Source organism: Carcharhinus amblyrhynchos, chromosome 3, assembly GCF_965287045.1.
Source record: "Carcharhinus amblyrhynchos chromosome 3, sCarAmb.v2.hapA, whole genome shotgun sequence".
NCBI classification, from domain to species: Eukaryota; Metazoa; Chordata; class Chondrichthyes; order Carcharhiniformes; family Carcharhinidae; genus Carcharhinus; species Carcharhinus amblyrhynchos.
In genome coordinates this window covers 14,680,791-14,703,532 of record NC_137326.1, presented here as the reverse complement: position 1 = coordinate 14,703,532, position 22,742 = coordinate 14,680,791, and the positions used below count along the sequence as shown (strand labels likewise).

At 42.4% G+C, this 22,742-nt stretch overlaps 1 protein-coding gene across 3 annotated transcripts in view; it reads left to right on the top strand.

The window, feature by feature from the left end:
• The window catches only part of mtmr14 (myotubularin related protein 14), an 84,462-nt gene that overhangs the window by 17,911 nt on the left and 43,809 nt on the right, over positions 1 to 22,742 (top strand). For all 3 annotated transcript variants that reach the window (XM_080181671.1, XM_080181678.1, XM_080181663.1), the window contains exons 3-9: positions 2,044 to 2,152; positions 4,687 to 4,762; positions 6,739 to 6,796; positions 8,811 to 8,933; positions 14,858 to 14,931; positions 16,415 to 16,485; positions 22,425 to 22,499. In XM_080181671.1, coding sequence (XP_080037797.1) covers positions 2,044 to 2,152; positions 4,687 to 4,762; positions 6,739 to 6,796; positions 8,811 to 8,933; positions 14,858 to 14,931; positions 16,415 to 16,485; positions 22,425 to 22,499 — 586 coding nt within the window. The remainder of the gene's footprint in view (positions 1 to 2,043; positions 2,153 to 4,686; positions 4,763 to 6,738; positions 6,797 to 8,810; positions 8,934 to 14,857; positions 14,932 to 16,414; positions 16,486 to 22,424; positions 22,500 to 22,742) is intronic.

Here is a 22,742-nt window from a genome sequence, read left to right as displayed (position 1 = left end):
GTGAATGCTGTTCCTTTCTTGTATGACTTGTTTATATTAGGAATTCTAGAACACTATTCAATTTTTTTTGTACATTTGCAAAGGCTTTATTTAACAAAATTACAGTTAGTGTTGATTTTTCAGTTGAATAATCACAATTCCCAGTAATGCTTGTCCTATTGATCCATTTTGACTCCACTAAAATAAGTAGGGTGTCATATGACAGCACCACAAACCACTGAAGAAAGATACAGATTATCAAACATTTTTCTCACATTGTTTCCTTTCATTTAGTCGTTAAGAGGTAATGATGTCTAATCCTGTTTATATTTGCTATTTCAACTGGTGGAAGCAGTTCTACGATGTGAAAAATTGCTGGTGTTGTCTACTTGAGCCTCATTGCTCAAAGTTCCATTCTTCCTGCAGTGCGATGTATGAATAATTACTTCTTAATCTCCAACAGTGAAAAGTCATGCTTATTTCAGTTTTTCGTTTTCCTTAAAATGTTAGCCAACAGCTACTACTTCTCTTTAACTCCACTCGTTGAGGGTGATTTTGAGTCCACACTGTCTGTTGGAATGGCAGCGTGTGCTCAAAAACTAGAGGGCGAGATTTGTGCTGGCATGTTTCCGAGTTACGATCTTCCCATCTCCTTACTGGTGGAGTGGCCTGAAACACACTGTGGGACCATAGAATGCTCATTTAAATACATTAATGTGTCATTACTCTCTCCGGATGCTGAGCCCACACAGAATTTTCAACTGGTGTTGGTGTGAGTCATGTTGGCACCATTTACAACAGGTCTATAGAAGTGTAAACCTGGCCCTCCAGGGGGGATTTCAGAGGTGAGCACAGGCAGCCAGCACGCTCCACGGTGTACACTGCTCGGGGAACACAGATAATTTCAACTCAGGGCTGGGCATGGGCGCCCAGAATTGCCATTTCAGGGAGAGGGGTTGGAAGGGCTCACCTTGCAGGCCTTCACTACCCTTCAGTTTGGTGCGCCCTTGCTTTAATTTGTGAAGGCTGGTATGCAGACAGTGCTTCCTGTGTCCTCTTTCCTGGGTTCCTGTCCATATCCCAGCTGATGGAATGCCCTTACTTAGTGAGAGCTGGCAAGAAGGTGGGAGGGACGTAACACTGCTAAACTCGCACTCCACAGAGATGAGGCCTGGGTGAGCGCAGTGGTACCCCCCAGGCTTGGTGGCATGAACAGGCAGAGTGGAGGAAATTTATTGACAGACATTTGGAACAAAATAGTGACCTTACCACAACAGTATCTATATTACTTACTTATCAGCTGAGGGGGCATGGTACATGGTGATCAGCAGGAGATTTCATTGCCCATGTTTGATATAATGGCATGAGACTTCATTGGGTCTATAGTCAATGTTGAGAACTTCCAGGATAATTCCCCTCTCACCCATCCATCCTGAACTGTATGTCATTATGCTACGTCTTCTGGGTCTGTCCTGCCAGTGGGACAGGGCATACCGAAGGATGGAAATGGTAGTGTCTGGGACGTTTGATTCCATCAGTATGATATGTCAGGCTATTGTTTGACTAGTCTATGAGAAGCCCTCTCAATTTAATAAGCCTGACTTTGCAGAGTCGATGGGGCTGGGTTTGCTGTGGTCAATGCCTGATGGGGATTTTTATTCCTTCTTGCAGTCTTTGTAGTGGTTTGTTGCAACTGAGTAGCTTGCCAGGCTATTCCAGAGGGCATTTCAGGATCAACCACATTGCTATTGGCCTGGAGTCACGTGCAGACCAGACCAGAAAGCCAGATTTCCTCCCCTGAAGGACATTTGTGAACCAAACTTGTTTTTACAACAATCAACAGTGGTCTCATGATTGTCATTAGACTTTTAATTCCAGATATTTTGTTGAACTCAATTCTATCACCTACCATGGTGGAATTTGAACCCGGGCCCTTAGAACAATGCCCTGGTTATCTGGATTGTGCAAAACTTTTCTCTTTGTGGTATGATTTACATATGGATGCATTATCAATGTGCTAAGTTTCACTGCTTAATTTTTCCTTTAATATTTTCCTTTTTGTAGGTTTGAGAGCACAGTTCAAACGAGCAAACTGCAGGACTTTGTGAGCCGTAGTAAGATGGCACGATGTCGTAGTCGCTTTGTGTGTCCAGTCATTTTGTACCAAGGAAAGGTATAATCGTTCTTTCATTGAGCTTCCAGTGATATATTAATTTAGAATGGGTGGGACACATAGACATGGGCTGTTTATGTAACTCAAACCTGCAGTTGATTTAAAAGATGTAATCTCAGAAGAAAAGCCGAAAAACATTGCAGAGATAGAGAATGGCAATGGTTGTTGATGTTTTATGGAATGGAATGTAATTGCTTTGAAATCACAAGTGAATAACTGGATATTTTAACAAAATGTGAATTGCTAAGTTATCAGGGAAATAAGATAATTCCATAAAATTTGAAGACTTCAAATGCTAGGCAGTGTTAAAAGTAGAAAGAGGAAGGAGGGAAATCACAGTTGACTAAGAATGCCATTGAAAGTGGCAACAAATATAGTTTGTGGAACTAGATGTGTTTCTTGAGAGAGAAGAATTGAGTGATAAGATTGGGAAGACCTAGCACATGAAAATGATACAGTTTTTGGACCTAATTCATCTTTCCCAAAATATTTCACATGTTCCTGGTGCCTCCTGTCCGAATTTGCTTACCAGTAAGAGTTTCTCTGCTAAATGTTGTGACTCTTAAGCCAAAAAAATGCCTGGATTAATGGCGAAACTGTCGACTTTCTTGGTAATTACTACTTTGAAACTGACAGAATCATCTGGAACCTGGACGTTAACCACATTTTAAACAGAAACCCAGAAGCTGTTTTCAGTGATTTAACGCTTCTCTGTCAGGAATGCCGTTGAAGTGCCTTAGACTGGGATCAACTCAAAATTGCTTAACTGACGATTTATCTTTTTATGTAATTAATTTCATCAAAAACCTGAAAATGTTACATCTTTTTCAATGAAGTGTAACTGGGTTTTTAATTGCGTACTATGTTCTTAGTTACTGTTGAAAAACCCCTCTGATTCTGGAAAACTAATACTTTGTAGAATCTTAGATCTATGATAAATTCCATATTTTTAAAGTTTGTTTGAAGTTTGTATACAACATCTCAGCTTTGACCTTAACCCCATGGCATCCAAATAATATCACCATTGTTGCTTCCACTGTTATCAATTTTCACGTGGTTACAATTGACCAGATCTGAACTGGACCAGCCATGTAAATTCTGTTGCTACAAGTGCAGGTCAGAGGCTGAGAATTTTACACCTTGTAACTCACCTGACTTCCCAAAACCTGCGCACAATCTATAAAGCAGGTCAGCAGTGTGATGGGACACTTTCCACTTGCCTGGGTAAGTGCAGCTCCAATAATATTCCAGAAGCTCCATCTAGGACAAAGCAGTCTGTTTCATTGGCAACCCATCTGCCATCTTAAAAATTTACTTTTTCCATCACTGATGTAGTGGCAGCAGTGTGTACTGTCTACAGGATGCGCTGCATCAACTCAACATGACTCCTTCAACAGCACCATTAAAACCCATGACCTCTACCACCTAGAAGGGCATGGGCAGCAGATGCATGGGAACACTGCCATCTTCAAAGTTCCCCTCCAAGCCACACACCATACTGACTAAGGATGATATCACCACTTCTTTACTGCCACTAAGTCAAAACCTTGAAACTCCCCAGCTATCAGCACTGTGTGTACCTACATCATTTAGATGGAGAGGTCAAGAAGGCAGCTTCCCACCGCCTTAAAGACAGTTAGGGATGGGTAACACATGCAGGTCTAGCCAGAGGCGCTGACATCCTATGACTGAATTTTTAAAATTATTTATTTCTCTCCGTAAAATTGAATTAAAGTGAAGAAAAATCATGTATTTTACTTTTTCTGATTTGCTATTTGTGAGAATATTTCAATGAGTATGGCTGCTTTTCATGCTTGATGATTTCAATGTTCCCGGATGTCTGGTAATCCCCATAACTTGGCACCAAACTTAAGCTAACACTGGGAAAAGGAAATTTAACATAAAGATAGTGAGATCTTTGTGGGCAGCTTTCTTTGAGTTCCACAGCAACCACCATCACTTTGTCCTGAGGGGAAGTTAATGAAAAGGGATTTACAGATGAGAATATGTGAAACCCTTGAGTTTGCTATATTTTCTTTCATTGTTACTTTTAATCAAATAGTTCTGCCTCAATAAGTATAGGGCAAAAAAAAACTAGTTCACACAATTGTTACAGTGCAAATGAAGGCCGTTCAGCTCAACAAGTCTACGTTGGCTCTCTGAAGGAGCATTCTAACTAATCTCGCACCTCTTCCTTATCCCTGTAAACTTACACATTCATTCTTTTTAGCTAGCAATCCATTTCGCTTTGGAATACCTTGATTGAGCTTGCCTCCACCATTTCTTGGGCAGTTTATCCCAGATTCTAAACACCATTTGAGTAAAAGAAAAATTTTCCTCACATCATTTTTATTTCTTTTGCCAATTATTTTGAATCTGTTCCCTCTATTTTTTGATATTGCCTTGACTGGGAACAGTTTCTCATTCTCATTCTCTAGTGTACACTATGTGAACATATTTATTTGTTACTCTGCAGTGATAGTGGTTTTCAGTTTCCACAGTTTAATTTCTTTTCCTTCTCTCCCCTGTTGCAGCATATTTGTCGGTCGGCCACCTTGGCTGGCTGGGGGGAACTGTATGGACGCAGTGGGTACAATTACTTATTCTCAGGTGAATTGTGATTTAATTAATTAGATGTACATGTATAATTCTAGTTGTAGGAATACAAATGAATTTGAATGTTATTGGTGTATTTTTTTCCTTAGCAACATATCAGTATTGGAGAGGGCATGGGGATAGAGATCTGACTTGGGGGTCAGTTAGCTCAGTTGCTGGACAGCTGGTTTGTGATGCGGAGTGATGCCAACAGCGCAGGTTCAATTCTTGTACTGGCTGATATTCCTGAAGCCTTGAAGGCCTCTTTCAAGGTCTTCTCAACCTTGCCTCTCACCTGAAGTGTGGTGATCCTTGGGTTAAATCGCCACCAGTCAGCTCTCCCTTTCTCAAACAGCCTCTGGGACAGTGGCTACTTTCAGAGATCTGACTGTAACCTCGATCTTCTGCCTTGGCTTGAATAAGGCTGATCTGATATTACATTGATAGTATTTGTGCAGAAGCTTATATTCTAAGCAATGTTAACATAGAAACATAGAAGATAAGACCAGGAGAAGGCCATTTGGCCCTTCAAGCCTGCTCCACCATTCATTGTGATCATGGCTCATCATCCAACTCAATAACCTACTCCTTTTTCCCCATAACCTTTTGATCCTATTTGCCCCAGGTGCTATATCCAGCTGCCTCTTGAATACATTCAATGTTTTGGGATCAACTACTTCCTGTGGTATTGAATTCCACTCTTTGGGTGAAGAAATGTCTCCTCATCTCCATCCTAAATGGTCTACCCTAAATGCTCAGACTGTGACCCCTGGTTCTGGATTCCCCCACCATCAGGAATATCCTCCCTGAATCTACCCTGTCTAGTCTTTTTAGAATGTTATGAGTTTCTGTGAGATCCTGCCTCTTTCTTCTGAACTCTAGTGAAAACAATCCTAACTAGTCAATCTCTCCTCTTGTAATCTCTCCGCCGTCCCTGGAATCAGCCGAATAAAACTTCGCTGCACTCCCTCGAGAGCAAGAACATGAGAAAAGACCTAAACTGTACACAATACTCTAGGCGTGGCCTCACCAAGGCTCTGTATGATTGCAGCGATACATTCCTACTCCTGAACGCGAAACCTCTCGCACTGAAGGCCAACATTGCCATTTGCCATCTTTACCACCTGCTGCACCTGCATGCTTACCTTCAGTGACTGGTGCATAAGGACACCCAGGTCCAGCTGCACACTCCCCTCTCCCAACTTACAGCCATTCAGGTAATAATCTGTCACCTTGTTTTTGCTTCTGAAGAGAATAACCTCACATTTATCCAAATTATCCTGCATTTGCCATATGCCCACTCACCCAATCTGTCCAGATCATTCTGAAGGATCTCTGCATCCTCGTCATAGTTCACCCTCCCACCCAACTTGGTATTATCTGCAAGCTTTGAGATGTTACATTTTGTTCCCTCATCCAAATCATTAATATATATTGTGAATAGCTGGGGTCCCAGCACCGATCTCTGTCGCACCCCACTAATTACAGCCTGCCAATTTGAAAAGCACCCATTAATTCCTACTCTTTGTTTCATTTCTGCCAACCAGTTTTCTATCCATCTCAATACACTTCCCCCTATCCCATGCGCTTTAGTTTTGCATGAATCTTGTTCTTTCCTCTACTCAGGACAGTTGGGTGGGGGCAATATAAGATCCAGGTGCTCCATATGCATAGTCTTAAATAGTAATTACCACATTGAAATGGGCCATTTGGCAGAATTGATCACGCTAGGTAATTATTCGCCACATGTGCCAGAGCTGTTAAACTGAACACTAACAAGCAACAGTCGGCTTCGGAGTTCAAATGTGCCTGAAATAAAACTGCTGTACTGAACTGTGTGTAGTTTTCTGAAAGTGGGCATTTGAAGTAGTTTGCTGATCTGTTAAAGCCCAGTGCAGTCTCTTAGTCTGGAGGATAGGAGCGCTTTTATCAATCTTCTCGCGTAGTTATTGATTGTCGTAATCATGTGCACAATCTTTGTTTTTCCTTAGGAGGATCTGATGATGCAGGAGCAGAGTCTGATGAAGTGCCTGATGATTATGCAGTACGGTAAATGAAGTACTTCCAGTATTAGGTTTAGGAATAGATAGCGATACTAATGTTTGTTTGAAGCTTGTTAACCAGGAGTATGGCCTGAGTCCCTTGAATTAGTTTGACATGAGAGGATAGTATTTTATATTTCTTCTGTTCCGTTTTTTTCTTCTTTGAATATTTCAAAGCAGGCTTTGTAGATTTCAGTGAATGGTGACTTTTTTGCCTTTATTTTTTTCCTGGGATGTGTGCTGACAAAACCTGCTTTTGTTGCCCACCACTAATTGCCCTTAAACTAAGTGGCTTACTAGGCCATTTTAGAGGGCATTTAATTATCATCCACGTGCCCTTCGACTGCAAGCCAGACCAGGCAAGGACAGCAGATTTCCTTCCTTGGAGGACATTAGTGATCCAGATGGGTTTTTAACAATAGATAAGAGGTTCATGATGGGGCTAAGAACATAAGAAATAGGAGCAGGAGTAGGCCAACTAGCCCTTCAAGCCTGCCCCGACATTCATTAAGATCATGGCTGATCTGTCGTGGCTCAGTTCCACTTTCCCGCCCTCTCCCCATAACCCTTAATCCCCTTGCCTATCAAAAACCTATCAACCCGCGTCTTAAATATATTTAGCGAGGCAGCCTCCACCACTTCAACGGGCAGAGAATTCCAGAGATTCACCGCCCTTTGAGTGAAGAAGTTCCTCCTCAACTCCGTTCTAAACCGCCCCCCCTTTATCCTGAGGCTGTGCCCTCTAGTCCTACTGCCCTTTCTGAGCGGGAAGAGCCTCTCCACCTCTATCCTATCCATCCCATTCAACATCTTATACGTCTCAATGAGATCTCCCCTCATTCTTCTAAACTCTAACGAGTACAAGCCTAGTTTATTCAGCCTCTCCTCATAGTTCAACCCCCCTCAACTCCGGTATCAGCCTAGTAAACCTCCTCTGCACTCCCTCCAAGGCCAAAATATCCTTGCGTAAGTGCGGCGACCAAAACTGCACACAGTACTCTAGCTGCGGCCTCACCAGTGCCCTGTACAGTTGCAGCAAGACCTCCCTACTTTTATATTCAATCCCCCTCACTATGAAGGCCAGCATCCCATTCGCCTTCCTGACCACCTGCTGCACCTGCAGGCTGGGTTTTTGCGACTCATGCACAAGGACCCCAAGGTCCCTCTGCACCATCGCATGCTGCAGTTTTTCGCCATGTAAGTAATAGTCCTTCCTACCATTATTCCTACCAAAGTGGACAACTTCACACTTGCCAACATTAAATTCCATTTGCCAGTTCCTGGCCCATTCGCCCAGCCTATCTAGATCCTTCTGCAGACTTTCCATGCCCTCCGCACAATTTGCCGTTCCACCAATCTTGGTGTCATCAGCAAATTTTACAATCCCAGATTTAATTAATTTTAAATTGCACCAGTTGCCATGGTGGGATTTGAATCAGTGTCCTGTGGGCGTTAGCCTGGTTCTCTGGATTGCAAGGCCAGCAACATTGCCACTATGTCACCATGCAATGTAGGAAGGTAGGACTGAAAGCAAATAAGTTTGTTTGCGAATGTTGGAGTAATGATTCTTAAAATATGCTGTCAAACCTTTTTTCTCAACTTGTAGGAATCAATAACGCTTTCTCATCAATGATTCACCTTAATCCTACTAAGGAAATACTTGTGATTTATCTCTCTTACGTTCAAACTGGATGAGCCCACAGTTGCCTATATTAAAGCCCTTCAAGTTGAGCTTGTGCTTCCAAATAAACTTTAGCTTAATTTGCCATAAATAGACCTTTAACACAAAGGCTGTTATGTTCTGTGATGCACAGTATGTCTTGCATCAAGTTGTGACTCACAGTTTGATGCCCTAAGAATCAGCACAATCGCAACCCAATCATAGATTGCCTTCTCAGAAATATATCAGCTTATATTCTCAGTAGTGATTATTTATCACTAGAGAGCTTCCATTGGAGAAGACGGTAATTTTTTGGTTTTGTTCTGACCTTGCTTCATTTTTATTTTGTTGATCGTTCCAGGAATGGCGATTCTCAGCTATTTGATAAGGTTCGAGGTCATGACATAAAGCTGCTGCGATATCTTTCTGTTCGTTACATCTGTGATCTGATGGTGGAGAAGAAGAAAGTAAAGTTTGGGTTGAAGTAAGTGATTGTTGGATTTGTTAATTTGATGTCTTGCTGTGGCATAGATATAAGTGATGTGGAGATGCCGGCATTGGACTGGGGTGGGCACAGTAAGAAGTCTCAAGACCGGGTTAAAGTCCAACAGGTTTATTTAGTATCACGAGTTTTTGGAGCGCTGCTCCTTCATCAGTGGGATGGGTGGGTGGAGTGGAACCACTCAGCTGATGAAGAAGCAGCACTCTGAAAGCTCATGATACCAAATAAACCTATTGAATATTAACCTGGCCTTGTGAGACTTCTTACAGATATGTGAGGAAGAGACATAATAAAGGTCGTAACAGAAGAAACTCTGAGGGAAAAAAAAATGGAAGTCAGACCCACATGCATAATCAAGATTATAGCTTGCTTTTAAGGCTTGGATAGCTAGTTAAAACTACTTGAGTGTTAGCACCAATATTTACTAAACCCTCAAAAGTATGCATAATGCTTTGCAGTCATTTCGTTCATGCTCTCATTTATTCCCCTCCAAGTAAAATATTCTTAACAAAGCCTAATCATTATGATATAAAAACCAAAAATGCTGGATAAACTCAGCAGGTCTGGCAGCTTCTGTGGAGAAAGAAGCACAATTAACATTTTGAGTCCATGGGGGCAATTCTCCCAAAAGTGCCGAATTGGCGGGAAAACTGCTCTAGATCGTGGCAATTCTGACTGTTCAGCTTTTCACCTGAATCTCTGCACTGAAGAGGTCCCAGTCATGAATCTGATTAAAAACCTGGGGTGGGGCGGGGGGGGCGGGGTTGCTATTCGCGCTGGAATTGGACAGTTCTGGAGCTCTGTGCGTGCACAGTGGTCCCAAACTGTCAAACACCCATTTGCTGGCCAGCTCAATCGCTGGCAAGCCCGGGACCCCTGCACTGCTGATCCTCCAGCCCTCTCTCAGCCCCCACAACAGTTCCTGGGCCAGCCCTGACCCTGTCCCCTCCCATCCCAGAGCGCCTTGATGCAGAGTCCACCCACCTCCCCAGCTCCACCCCAATTTCTGTCCACCCTCCATCCCAGATCGATTCCAACACAGAGTGGCAGCGGGACCCCCAATCCCCACCAATCGCACCTAGGTCGATGCCAAGGTGCCCCCTGGGCATGGGGACTTTGCCCCTTCGGCAGTGCCAGGGGGCACAGGCTGCCACTGCCAGAGTGTCCATGCCCGGGGGCACCATACCCCACTGCCCGACCCTCTGGGGGGCCCCAATTGCCCCCCTTCATTCCAGCATGGTTTCCCGTAAGCTCCCCGAACATGGGAAGCTAGTCTGAACCCCGCCGGAATGAAGTCCTCCTGGTGGGGTGGGAGATTCGATTCAGACCTGAAAGGTTCTGATAATTAGCAAATCTAATATTTAAAATAGATCGAAAAGATTTAAATGACTTACCTGCTTTTCCGACTGTTTCCAGCATGGTCTGGCGGACGACTGCTCACTGGCTCTGGGAGATGTGCATCTGTTCCCCACACGTGCGCAAATCCCCGTTTAAGGCCGCAGACGTGCATCTCCTGGGCAGATCTGCCAGAAAAGTGGCGGGCGCGGATGGGAGAATCGCGACCGTTGTACAGAACTGAAAAGGGATTGAGATGTGATGAATTATATACTTGGAGGGGGTGGAACAGAATGGAAAGGGAGTCTGACACATGTTTCATGGACAAGAGACAAAGGGGTTGTTAACAGTGCCATTAGGGACTAAAGAGTGTTAACAGCGGCAAACGTAGGATAGCAGAATGTATTAATAGGAGAATAGAAATCAGTACTCAATTGATGCACTATTGTTCTGATATTAATCTAGTAACCCGGCAGTCATGAGTTCAAATCAGACCAAGGCAAGTTGTGAAAGCAAATTAGGTAAACTTATGCTAGTGTGTGGCTGGCCATAGAAAAAGACCACAAAATCTGCAAGCTTGTTATAAAATCCCCAGTGATTCACCCATGTTCTTCAGGGAAGGAAATTGCCACCATAGTTAATCTGGCCTGCACGTTATTCTAGTCCTACACTTTGTGGTTGACTGTTAACAGCCACAGGATAAATAAGAACTGGCAATAAATGGTTTGCCAGCATTGTCCACATCACGGAAAAAATATTTTTAAACCTTTTAAGCTAATTTTTATAACTGTATTTTAATTATCTTGTAAAACAAGTCCACACTAATCATGTGAAGCGCAGCTGCATAGCATAAATCAGCAGAGGTAATGAAGGTGATTACCAGCCAGAGCAACAATTTATTGATTGTAATAAAAGATGTCAGCTCCAACAAGAAACCTCATAAATATTAGAAAGAAAGAGATGTTGAAGTCTAAAGTGTTGACACCTTGACTTCGTTTCTCTTTAAAATGCTGACACATCAGCTCCATATTAATTTCTGAAATATTTCTTGAAAATTCCATGAACTATTGAAAATGAAATGGATTCTTGGGGTACCAGCATGTAGATAAATCACTTCTGCTTTGTTGCCATGTGAACTCTTTAGCAACCATCTATTATATTTTCTGTAGTTCTGTAAGTAATATTTCTAGTCGTGGCTTTTGCCATCCATCATCCTGACTGCCAGGTTTAGCCATTCATAACGGTATAATGATCTTGCCATTGTGCATCCTCACCTTTCAAACTAAAGCAATACAGTCTGCTTCTGAAATCTCCAGAATTCTGACCATTTTCACAAGTTTACACTGTGTCTTCCAGCATTATATATCCCAGCTCCTGTCTGACTGATCAGAGAATGAAGAGAGTTATTGTATTCTGGAGGTACTTCATTTTCAGATGGATAATATGAAATCTTAAATCACGTACTGCTTCTTTCAATAGAAGAATTTACGATTATAGAATCCCTTCAGTGCAGAGGGAGGCCATTTGGCTCAAAAAGCCTACACTGGCAATAATCCCACCCAGTCTCTACCCCCATAACCTCACATATTTATCCTGCTAATCCTCCTGACACTCGAGGTCAAGTTAGGATGGCCAGTCAACCTAACCCGCACGTCTTTGGAGTATGGGAGGAAACCAAAGCACCGGGAGGAAACCAAAGCACCCGGAAGAAATCCACACAGGCACGGGAAGAACGTGCAAACTTCCGCACAGACAGTGACCTGAGGCTGGAATTGAACCTGGGTCACTGGCGCTCTGAGGCAGCAGTGCTGACCACTATGTCACCAGTGTTAGTAAGTTACAATTGCTGAGAATTGCATAGAAACTGACCATTTGGCCCACCACCTGGCTGTTATGCTCCGCTTCAGATTGCCCTGATCGTCCTAAATCTAATTTCATCAACATAACCAGCTGTTTTCCTTATATGCTTATCTCACAATGGGTTTGTTTATGTCTGTGTGTTTATGTTGTCTGTGTGTGCGTGAAAGAGAGTGAAGTCTATGTGTTGAAGTGCATTTCATGTTTTTTGATTTAATAAAACTGTAAGTGAAAGTCAGGAGTGAGTTAATTAATCATTTGCATGTGGTGGATTAAAATTCCAACTAGCATTTCAATGTGTGGGGTTCCTAATGCAGTTAGAATTTGATAGTTTTATTTGGTCATGCTAGCAGATGTGCACCTTATGAGTTTGAGTGTTGAAAATTTGAAAGTAGCCAATATTCTGGTGGTACAGTGGCAGTAGTTAGCACTGCTGCCTTACGGCGCCAAGGACCCGGGTTCAGTTCCCTACTTGAGTCACTGTCTGTGTGGAGTTTGCATGTTCTCCCTGTGAGTGGGTGGGTTTCCTCTGGGTGCTCCAGTTTCCTCCCACAGTCTAGAGATATGTGGATAGTTCAAAGGTTGAATTCTGTGAAATATGAGTAGGTAGCATTTAATGATCAAAAATCACCATTGCAATTCAATCTAAAGCTCACATAAACTGAAAGGAGAAAGAAGAAATTAAGTTTGTTTTTCCTGTGATTAGGCCCCACTACCTGCCCTGGCTGACTGTTGCCCAGCTGATCCCTGATTGCAAAGTGCGCAGATCCCCCCACCTCCACTTATGCCTTATCCCATCATGGACTTGCCCCTCCCCATAGGCCTTGGCCCTATCCAGTGCCAGGGTGCCAGGTTGGCACTGCCCCTCTGGACCTGACCATCTGTGGGGGGCCTGAATGGCCTCCAGTCCCATCGGTGAAGCCATTGCGTCAGTTCCCTGCTGCTGGCACCATATGTGATCCTTGCCAGTGAGGCCCTCCACCAGCGAGGCTGTCAAGGCAAGTGAGCCAGGACGATTGCATCCAAGACACACTAATAATATAGAAATTTTGATTTAAATATTTAAGTCAGCCTTGCACCATCAATCGAGGGCTGGTAAGATCGCGAAAGGCGAGTAACCGGGCGCAACTCTGGTTCTTCGCCTCTCTTGCAATCTTAACCGGCTCGTCATACCGATCGACCGGTGTAGCAAGCCATTAAGATTGCCCCCATTGTCCATAAGGTGGCCATCACAAGAAAATCTTTAGAACTGCAGCCTGCTTTGTCAGAGATGTATTTTCTTGGAATAGAATGTTGTGCATTAGCTTGCAGAGTGGTTTGAAATGGTAGACTCCATTTCAGTGAGTCCATTTATCTAGGCTACAAGCAGCTACTCTCTGTCAGTGACTTCTGAAGCCTTAGATCTGAAATGGAAGGTGTTTCACAGGGAACAAATGTAATGAATACTTTGAAAACAAGTTTCCTGCTCCCTCTTCAAATGAATCCATCCATTTGTGTAACAACATGGAGTGCAATAGTATTTGATGCAGAGAGAGTTGTAGATCCTTCAAGTCAGAGGCAATGCTGCGGTGTACAGTTCAAATTGATGTCAGTAGGTAAACTCATGATTTCAGAGCAGTGGTGGGCAGCCTGGGGGCCAAGCGAGGCCCTGCCGCATTCTGAATGCAGCTCATGTGTCATCTTGTTGACTGTTGCTCACACGCAGTGTTATCACATTCCGCTGACTTAATTTTGACTTAGTACAACAGAATTCTCTTGAGGTGAGGAAGTCAGTGCTTCTGAAAGGGTTTAAAATTATACATGGTCGTGTTTTTTGAGATTTATTTAAAGAAAAACTTTGGAACGTGCATTTAAGTTGCCCTTTGCCAATTTGTACAGTGTTCATCTGTGTGTAAGATTCGAAGCTAATGTGGTTAGGGCTTTAAAAGGGAAATGAAACTAACTTATTTTTTTTTAAAGAAAACGCAGCAAATTATTTTAAGCCAAGTGTTTTGAATCTTATGTTAACTTGTAATGAATATTGCATTTTTACGTAAGGTGCAGTTTCCTTCTGAGTTGTTGTATCTAGCACTTTGCAGTGGCTTTCGCCAGCAAGCCTTCAGAGCAGATACTTTCCCCCTCTCCATTCCTTTCCCCTTCATCTCAAGATTACACTCTTGGCCTCTGTGCTCACTGACGTGGGGTGTCTGAAAGATATTCTTTGCACGCTATGCAGCAGCAAAGACTCAAACAATGGAAATGGATTTCTACTCATTGGCATAATTGGATTAGGACACTCTCCGTTCTGCAGCCAGGGTTTGAACCCAACTTAAATAGATGGGGTGGAGGTTGACTTGTCAGCTGCCTATAATGCTCTTACGTGAATTGAGTTTAGATCATGAACCTATAGCACAAGGGTAAGTATGACTCAAAGTATTACCTAGCGGCCATAGTGATGTCTGATGTGTAAAACAGATGTATTACTCTTTATGTAGAGGTGTGCATTTCAGACTGATTTCAGTGCAGTCTTCCAGCATCCTGTGGGACTCTACACCTAGCTTCCTTTACCTGCAAATCTTGACTCTGTCGAAAGAAGAGCAATGTTTCCTTCCCCATTTATAGAATCCCTTGTTCTTAGCACATAAATACACCAAGTATACAACATTTGTCGTGTAGGTGACAAGATGGTGAAGTCTCATAAATATTATTCCTTTTCCTGTCTCCTTCTTGTTCAGTGTGACCTCATCCGAGAAGGTGGACAAAGCTCAGAGATATGCAGATTTCACCTTGTTATCTATACCATACCCAGGTAACCGCTTCACAGCAAGGGCTGAATATGCTTGCAGAGATAATAACTAATCAAAGTTATTGATCCTTATTCTTTGAAAAAAAAGAGGCTTGCTAAATAATTAAAATCAGCAAGGTTCTTGTTTTACCTAGTCTAAAGACAGCTATGTGGTGGAAGAGCTGGCCTAAGCAGCAGCCAGTTTGTGGGGGGCCACATGAGAGAATCTTGATATTCAGTTCTGTTATTAATTCATTGAATTATTTGTCTTCGCACAATCACTGCTCTGTTGATGTATTAGTTTAAACTTAGAGAATCAATGTTCATTTTAAATGACCTCATTGAAAACGAAGTGATTACTGAGACTACACAGTGCATCGCAGTGACATCTTTCTTAAATTTGAGTAAAAAGAAATACCTTTTTGATTTTTAAAATCTAGTTTGAATTGATAAAATGTCACCAAAATAAGTGGAAAATTCTGTAGGCAGATTATTCCTGGATGGGTGGTAAGCCTTGGATAAAGAAAGGATTGCCTACAGCCATTCAGTATTCAAATGTTTAAAAAAAGTCCATTTATGCTGAGTGAAGTCAGATCAATCTCAAATTTTCATTTTAAGTTCATATTTCAATTGTTTACAAAATAATGAGAGTTCACCCATGAGTTTTCCAACTTATCAATTTTTAATATTTATCACATTTATGTAGAATTATGTAAGACTTATATTAAGAACATAAGAACATAAGAAATGGGAGCAGGAGTAGGCCATCTAGCCCTTCGAGCCTGCCCCACCATTCAATAAGATCATGGCTGAATCCAAAGCTTTTTGTGATCTAAGGGTGTCCCGAAGCCCTTTGCACTCAATGAAGTATTTTTCAAGTGGAGCCATAGTGACACAGTGATTAGCATTGCTGCTGCACAGCGCCAGGGACCTGGGTTCAATTCCTGGTTTAGGTCACTGACTGTGTGGAGGATGCATGTTCTCCCCATGTCTGCTTGGGTTGCCTCTGGGTTCTCTGGTTTCCTCCCACAGTCGAAAGAGATGCTGGTTAGATGCATTGGCCATGCTAAATTTTCCCTCAGTGCACCCAAACAGGTGCTGGAATGTGGCGACTAGGGGATTTTCACAGTAACTTCATTGCAGTGTGAATGTAAGCCTACTTGTGACACTAATAAATAAACTTAATATTGAACACGCAACATTTAATTTATATACAGCCAAGTCCCACAAGCAGCAATATGATGACCAGATAATTTGCTTCACCAGAATAAAATAACTGCAGAAATCTGAATTAAAAACTGATAAGTGTTGGAAAAGTATCTTCAGATTTGGTCGCATCTATGGAGAGAGAAACATAGTTGATGTTTTGCTGTGACTCTTATTTGGAACCTGTTTCACTGTTGTTGGTTGAGGGATAGGTATTGTCCAGGGTGCAGTGAAGGCAGTGTTGACATAGTGAAGGCATTGTTGACACAGTAGTTACAGTTTTCTTTTATCTTGTTTGCAGGCTGTGAATTTTTTAAGGACTACAAGGACCGCGATTACACAGCTGAAGGGCTGGTGTTCAACTGGAACCAGGTGAGTTTACAGCATGCAAGTAGAAACAGGCGTTACTAGGCGCAGGGGAGGCCTTGTGGTATTATCGCTAGACTATTAATCCAGAAACTAAGCTAATGTTCTAGGGACTTGAGTTCAAATCCCACCATGGCAGATGGTGGAATTTGAATTCAATAAAAAATGCCTGGAATTAAGAATCTACCGATGACCATGCAACCATTGTCGATTGTCAGAAAAATCCAACATGGTTCACTAATGTCCTTTAGGGAAGGAAATCTGTCCTTATCCGGTCTGGCTTACATGTGACTCCAGAGCCACAGCAATGTGGTTGATTCTCAGCTGCCCTCGGGCAATAAATGCTGGCCAGCTGTGATGCCCACGCCCCATAAATGAGTAAAAAAAATTAACTCATAACCTGTTTGTTGTTTTACTTTCTCCCAGCCAACACCCTTTTACCCTGCCATTCACAATTGAGAAAAATAAGTATATGATTAGAATATAGATTACTGATTGTAGAGGAAGTCTTCCATGGTGGGCAGATTGTAGATACAACAGATTTTCTTTTGCCCTTTGTTGTGCATTGTGGGAACCTGTGCAGAGGAGTTGCTACAACTGTGTACAGTTGGATAGCTATGGGTTTAATGAATGTTATGGAACAGGAGCAGCCATTAGTTGTGACTGAGGCAGTTTTTCTGCAGTGAACTTCTGCAGAGTCTTATCACTGCCTACTGATTGACATTAGGAGCAAGTGTGTGTAGAAGTCTTCAGCGTGAATGAGTGCGTTTTACTAATTTTCTCGAGCTAAAAGAAGATTTTTAAATGGCTTGTGACATTCATAACATAGTTTAATAAATTCAGCTACAACTTACATTTATATATCAGCTTTTGTAGCAAACAATTCTAAGGTGCTTAGGAAGTCTAATTAGGCAAAAATGTACTTAAAACTCCTCAGATACAAGTGTTCAGACCAGTCTTGAAAATGCATCTGTGGGAACCACCTATAATTCACTTTAAAATCTGGTGATGTGTAACAATAAATATTCTGTACGAAACTAAAGATATTGAAACTGCGTGGGTTTTGAGACACTGAGGTGAAAACCAAATAGAGGTCATGAGCTTTCACTGGCTCAGTACCCGAAGAGACTGTTGCTCGAGGTAGCCTCCTAATTGGCCACCTCTGCACTCGTTCTACTACTAAAGACAGTAGTGGGCTCCTGATGCCAAAGGCCCAGTCAGAGGATCGGCAACTCCGTAGCTTCAGCAGCCCCTTCGGGGGAAATGAATGTCACTGAGATGGGTCGAGGACTATGAGGGTGTTTCAGCAAAGAGATGCCCTTGGAGACATGTGTTTAAAGTTAAAATAATTAAGGGCAAAGCCCCTAGGCCCCTTTGGATGGATCGTATGTGTGACAGGTGTGGCCTTTCCTGCTTTTGCGTATGGAACCTCCAGCTCCAATGGCAATCCTGGCCTGTCACAAAGAAGCTGCCACCATTAAGCTAGCAACCTCCAAATAGAGGGGGACTGTTCCGCAGGATCCAACATGGTTGATTATCTTAAGTGTGTCAGTCTCTATAGTTCAGGCAGCCAATCCAGGACCAAGCACCTCTGCCCCTCCCTTCCAATATTTCCCCATAGGCAGAAATGCATCAGGGAGCCATTCCAACATGGCTGCCCGCTTTTAACCCAATCTCCTCATCTCCCAGTCTACAATCACTCGGCTGGGAAAATTCAGCCTATTCGCTGTATTTGTAATGCATAGTGATTCAGAGAGCCTCACTGGAAAGGAATATAGTTTATTGTAGGAAACAAAGTAAAACCACAACCGTGGTGTGTACACACTCACCTCTGCCTGGAACTACAATTCAGCAGGCCCAGTCCTAGGCCTGCCTTATAAAATGCTTAGGTAATGAGTTCCAACTGGACAGGCCACTGCCTATTACCAAAGGAATTCATACTCCATGAACCCCACAGGGAGATCAATCAGTGATTTCCCATGGACGTCGTAAGGGTTATCACACATAGAAATATGTAAAAATTACTATGAAAACAGGCTATTTGGCCCAGAAGATTGGTGTTATCATTTAACTTCCATGTGAATCTCTGATTATATTTCCCACCCTGTTCTTGTATCCCTAAATTGCCTTTCACCCAATTAATAAATGTTGTCAACAGTTTCGCCTGCTAACATTGAAAGTGAATTCAACTTCCTGAGAACTGGAAGGTTTACCTTGTTCTCTGTTCTAAATATGACATTTAATTATTTTCATTTTAGATCCCTGAATTTCTGAAAACAGTCTGCTTTTACATACTTGCGCTACCGGTACATAATTTGAAAGTTCCTAAAGTATTGCTCCCAAATCTGGGCTTTTCTCATATTTCAAGGATTCATATTTGTATTTTGTCATCTTAGTGAATCTGCGTTGTCCTCGATCAAATTTCAAGCCTAATCTTGCCCACAATATTCTTAACGGGTATTGTTAAGATTTTATATGGGTTCATCATTAAATTTTGGCGTCTATGCCTTGTATGTCCTTGTGACAAAACGTTAAATTCCATTAGTGTTTTTTAAAGTGATAATATCAACCTGAGTTGAGGTCTTTAATAGAGATCCAAAATATTGCAATGTGGCAAATGTGAAATAAAAACGCAAAGTGCTAGAAATATTCAATGGGACAGGTTGCATCAATGACATGAGAATCAGATTTAACTTTTCAGATTGATCTGGAAGTTAAAAGTGTATAAGGTTTTAAGCAAGTACAGAGCATTGGTGGGGGAGGGGAAGGTAGAATAAAGGGCAGGTCTGTGATAGGGTGAAAGCAGGTTCCATTAAATGTCAAAAGGGATGATGGTGCAAGATGAAAAGGAATGGGACAGAGAAACAAGAAACTAAAAGGTAGTCTAAAGGATCAGCATAATAATTATCAAGAGCAGTTGGCTGAAAAGAATGTGGGTAGTGCAATGATCTGAATTTGTTGAAATCGATGTTGATTCCAGGCAGAGGGGTTGAAGTGGAATGACAATTCTGAAGGCAATCCCCCTGTGTTGGGGAGGACTCCTGGCCCAAGAAACAGGCGCAAAGGCAACCCCAGAACATCTGTGTTGTTCCAAGCATGAAATTCATTGAGATATGTTTGTGACTCTGCATCCCCCCCCCCCCCAAAACTCCTTCAGCATTGAAGGCAGGTTCACTAGATTGACCTAGGGATTTTCTTTTGAGGAGAAGTTGAGTAGGTTGAGCCTGTATTCCTTGAAGTTTAGAAGAATGAGAGGTGACCTTATTCAGACAAATAGGATTCTCACGGGCCTTGACAGGGTAAATGTTGAGTGGGTGTTTCACCTTGTGGGAGAGTCTAGGACTGGAGGGCATAATCTCAGAGATAAGGAGGAATTTCTTCTCTCAGATGTTGGTGAATCTGTAGTTTTTTTTTACCACAGAGGGATGTGTAGAGGCTGTGTTGTTAAATATGTACAAGGCTGAGATGGACAGTTTTTAATCAGTAGGGGAATCGAGGGTTGTGGGGATAAGACAGGAAAGTGGAATTGAGGATTATCATTTCAGATTAATCATGATCTCATTCAATGGTCTACTTCTGTTCCTACATCCTATGGTCACTCTCTTGTGTTTAGTATTTAATATTTAAACCATTCTTAAGGTCTCTGCTTATCACAGCAATGGAGTCTACTGCCATTTAGAACTTAGTCTTTTTTTTATCAGAGTGTATCATTTCACACTCTGAATTATCGTCCATCTTGTTATTTCCCCTGTGCAGCTTCCTTTATTCTTACAACAAATTAACCACGTTTCCTGTTTTGCTATCATCTGAAGATGTTGGCACCGGTTCCTCCAAATCACTTATTAAAAAATCTGAAGAGAAATAGTACCTGCAGGCCACTTCCACTAATTCTGGAAAAACTGTGCGTAACTCCTACTCCGTACTTTTCCCTTCTAACCAAATTTTAACCCAATTTGTTATTCTTACCCTAATTCCATACCTCTTAACTTTCTCTAGTAATTACCATATCTGGTATCTTATTAAAGACTTCTGCAAGCCCCATGTACTTTATCCTCCCATACCCATCTACCATATCTCTCAAATAATTCTGTGAAATATGTCCAGCATGATGGACACTTTTCAACTTGATGGCTATTTTTCCCTTAAACTAGACATGTAATAATGTCATCATTAACTAAAGACTAAAGTTTTCCCTACAGTAGATGGTAAGATAATTGGCCTGTAATTATCAAAATGATCTCTGCCTCAATTTTTAAAAATTAGAACGACATTGGTACACACCAGACCTGATGTGGAGATGCTGGCAGATAACCTCACGATGCTCCACTTCTCCAGCTTCCACCCTAAACACGTTAAAGAAGCCAATCCCTACGGACAAGTCTCTGTATACACAGGATCTGCTCAAATGAGGAGGATTGCAACAGACACCTCCAGGCGCCGAAAGATGCCCTGAAGAACAGGATATGGTGCTCGACTCATCGATTGACGGTTCTGACACACCACAGCGAAAAACCTCACCGACCTCCTCGGAAGACAAACATGGGACACTGTGGACAGAGTACCCTTCATTGTCCAGCACTTCCGCAGAGCGGAGAAGCTATAACATCTTCTCCAGAGCCTTCAACGTGTCATTGATGAAGACGAGTGTCTCGTCAAGGCCATCCCCACTTCTTGCCTTCAAACAACTGCACCTCAAACAGATCATTGTCCACAGCAAACTACTCAGCCTTCAGGAAAACGGTGACCACAACATTATACAACCCTGCGCAGCAATCTCTGTAAGATGTGCTGGATCATCGACACGGATGCCATCACCTCACGTGAGAACACCATCTTCCAGGTATACAGTGTATACTCTTGCAATTTGGCCAACATTGCCTACCTGATGCGCTGCAGGAAAGGATGTCTCGAGACATGGTACGTTGGGGAGACCATGCAGACGCTATGACAACGGATGAATGAACGCTGCTCAGCAATCACCAGGCAAGAATGTTCTCTTCCCGTTAGGGAACACTTCAACAGTCACGGGCATTCGGCCTCTGATTTTTGGGTAAGCATTCTCCAAGGCAACCTTCGTGAGACACAACAACGCAGAGTCGCTGAGCAGAGACTGATAGCCAAGTTCCGCACATATGAGGATGGCCTCAACCAAGATCTTGGGTTCATGTCACACTATCTGTAACCCCCATGACTTGCCTGGGCTTGCAAAATCTCACTAACTGTCCCAGCTGGAGACAATGTACATCTCTTTAACCTGTGCTTAACCCTCTCTCCACTCACATTGTCTGCACCTTTAAGACTTGATTACCTGTAAAGACTTGCATTCCAATCATTATTCATGTAAATTGAGTTTGTGTCTTTATATGCCCTGTTTGTGAACAGAAGTCCCACTTACCTGACGAAGGATCAGCTCTGTGAAAGCTAGTGGCTTTTGCTACCAAATAAACCTGTTGGACTTTAACCTGGTGTTATGAAACTTATTATTGTGTACACTCCAGACCTCCAGCATATTCATTGAAGTCCCGATGTAATTTCTAAAGCACTGCAATTTCCTCCCTAGAGTGTATCCTGTTGAGCCCTGAAACTTTACCTTTCCTTAGCCTAACTAACCTAAAACTTTGCTTTTATATCCTATAATATTGTCACCTTACTCAATCTTTCATGATTCACCCCTTTGATCTCTTTTAGTGCATGTTGGACTATGTTGTAATCCTCCTAAGGCCCAAGGGTACAAGGCGAAAGAATCATGTATGGGTGTTCACTGAAGCTCGTGAATTAAGCAAAAGAGCATTCGTGAAAAAACAATAGGTACTAGGTCTTATGCTAGTACAGACATTAACCATCATAACTTCTGAAATTATCCTTTGCTATTCTCTACTTCAACAGCAGTCCATGCATTGTATAAAATGTTTGCACTTAATTGCTGACTATGTATCTACTCGTAGGATTTTGTTGATGCTCCGTTGAATATCCCACCTTCTCTGACTGAAAATCTGAACATTGACTGGAAGGATTATCAGGTGAGTCTGTGCTCCAGCAATACTGTTTAAAGTTAAAGTTTATTTATTAGTCACAAGCAGGCACGCATTAACAATACAATGAAGTTACTGTGAATATCCCCTAGTCATCACACTCCAGTGTCTGTATGGGTACACTGAGGGACAATTTAGCATGGCCAGTGCACCTAACCAGCAAGTTTTTCAGACTGGGAGGAAACCCCCGCAGACATGGGGAGAAGTGCAGACTACACACAGTGACCCAAG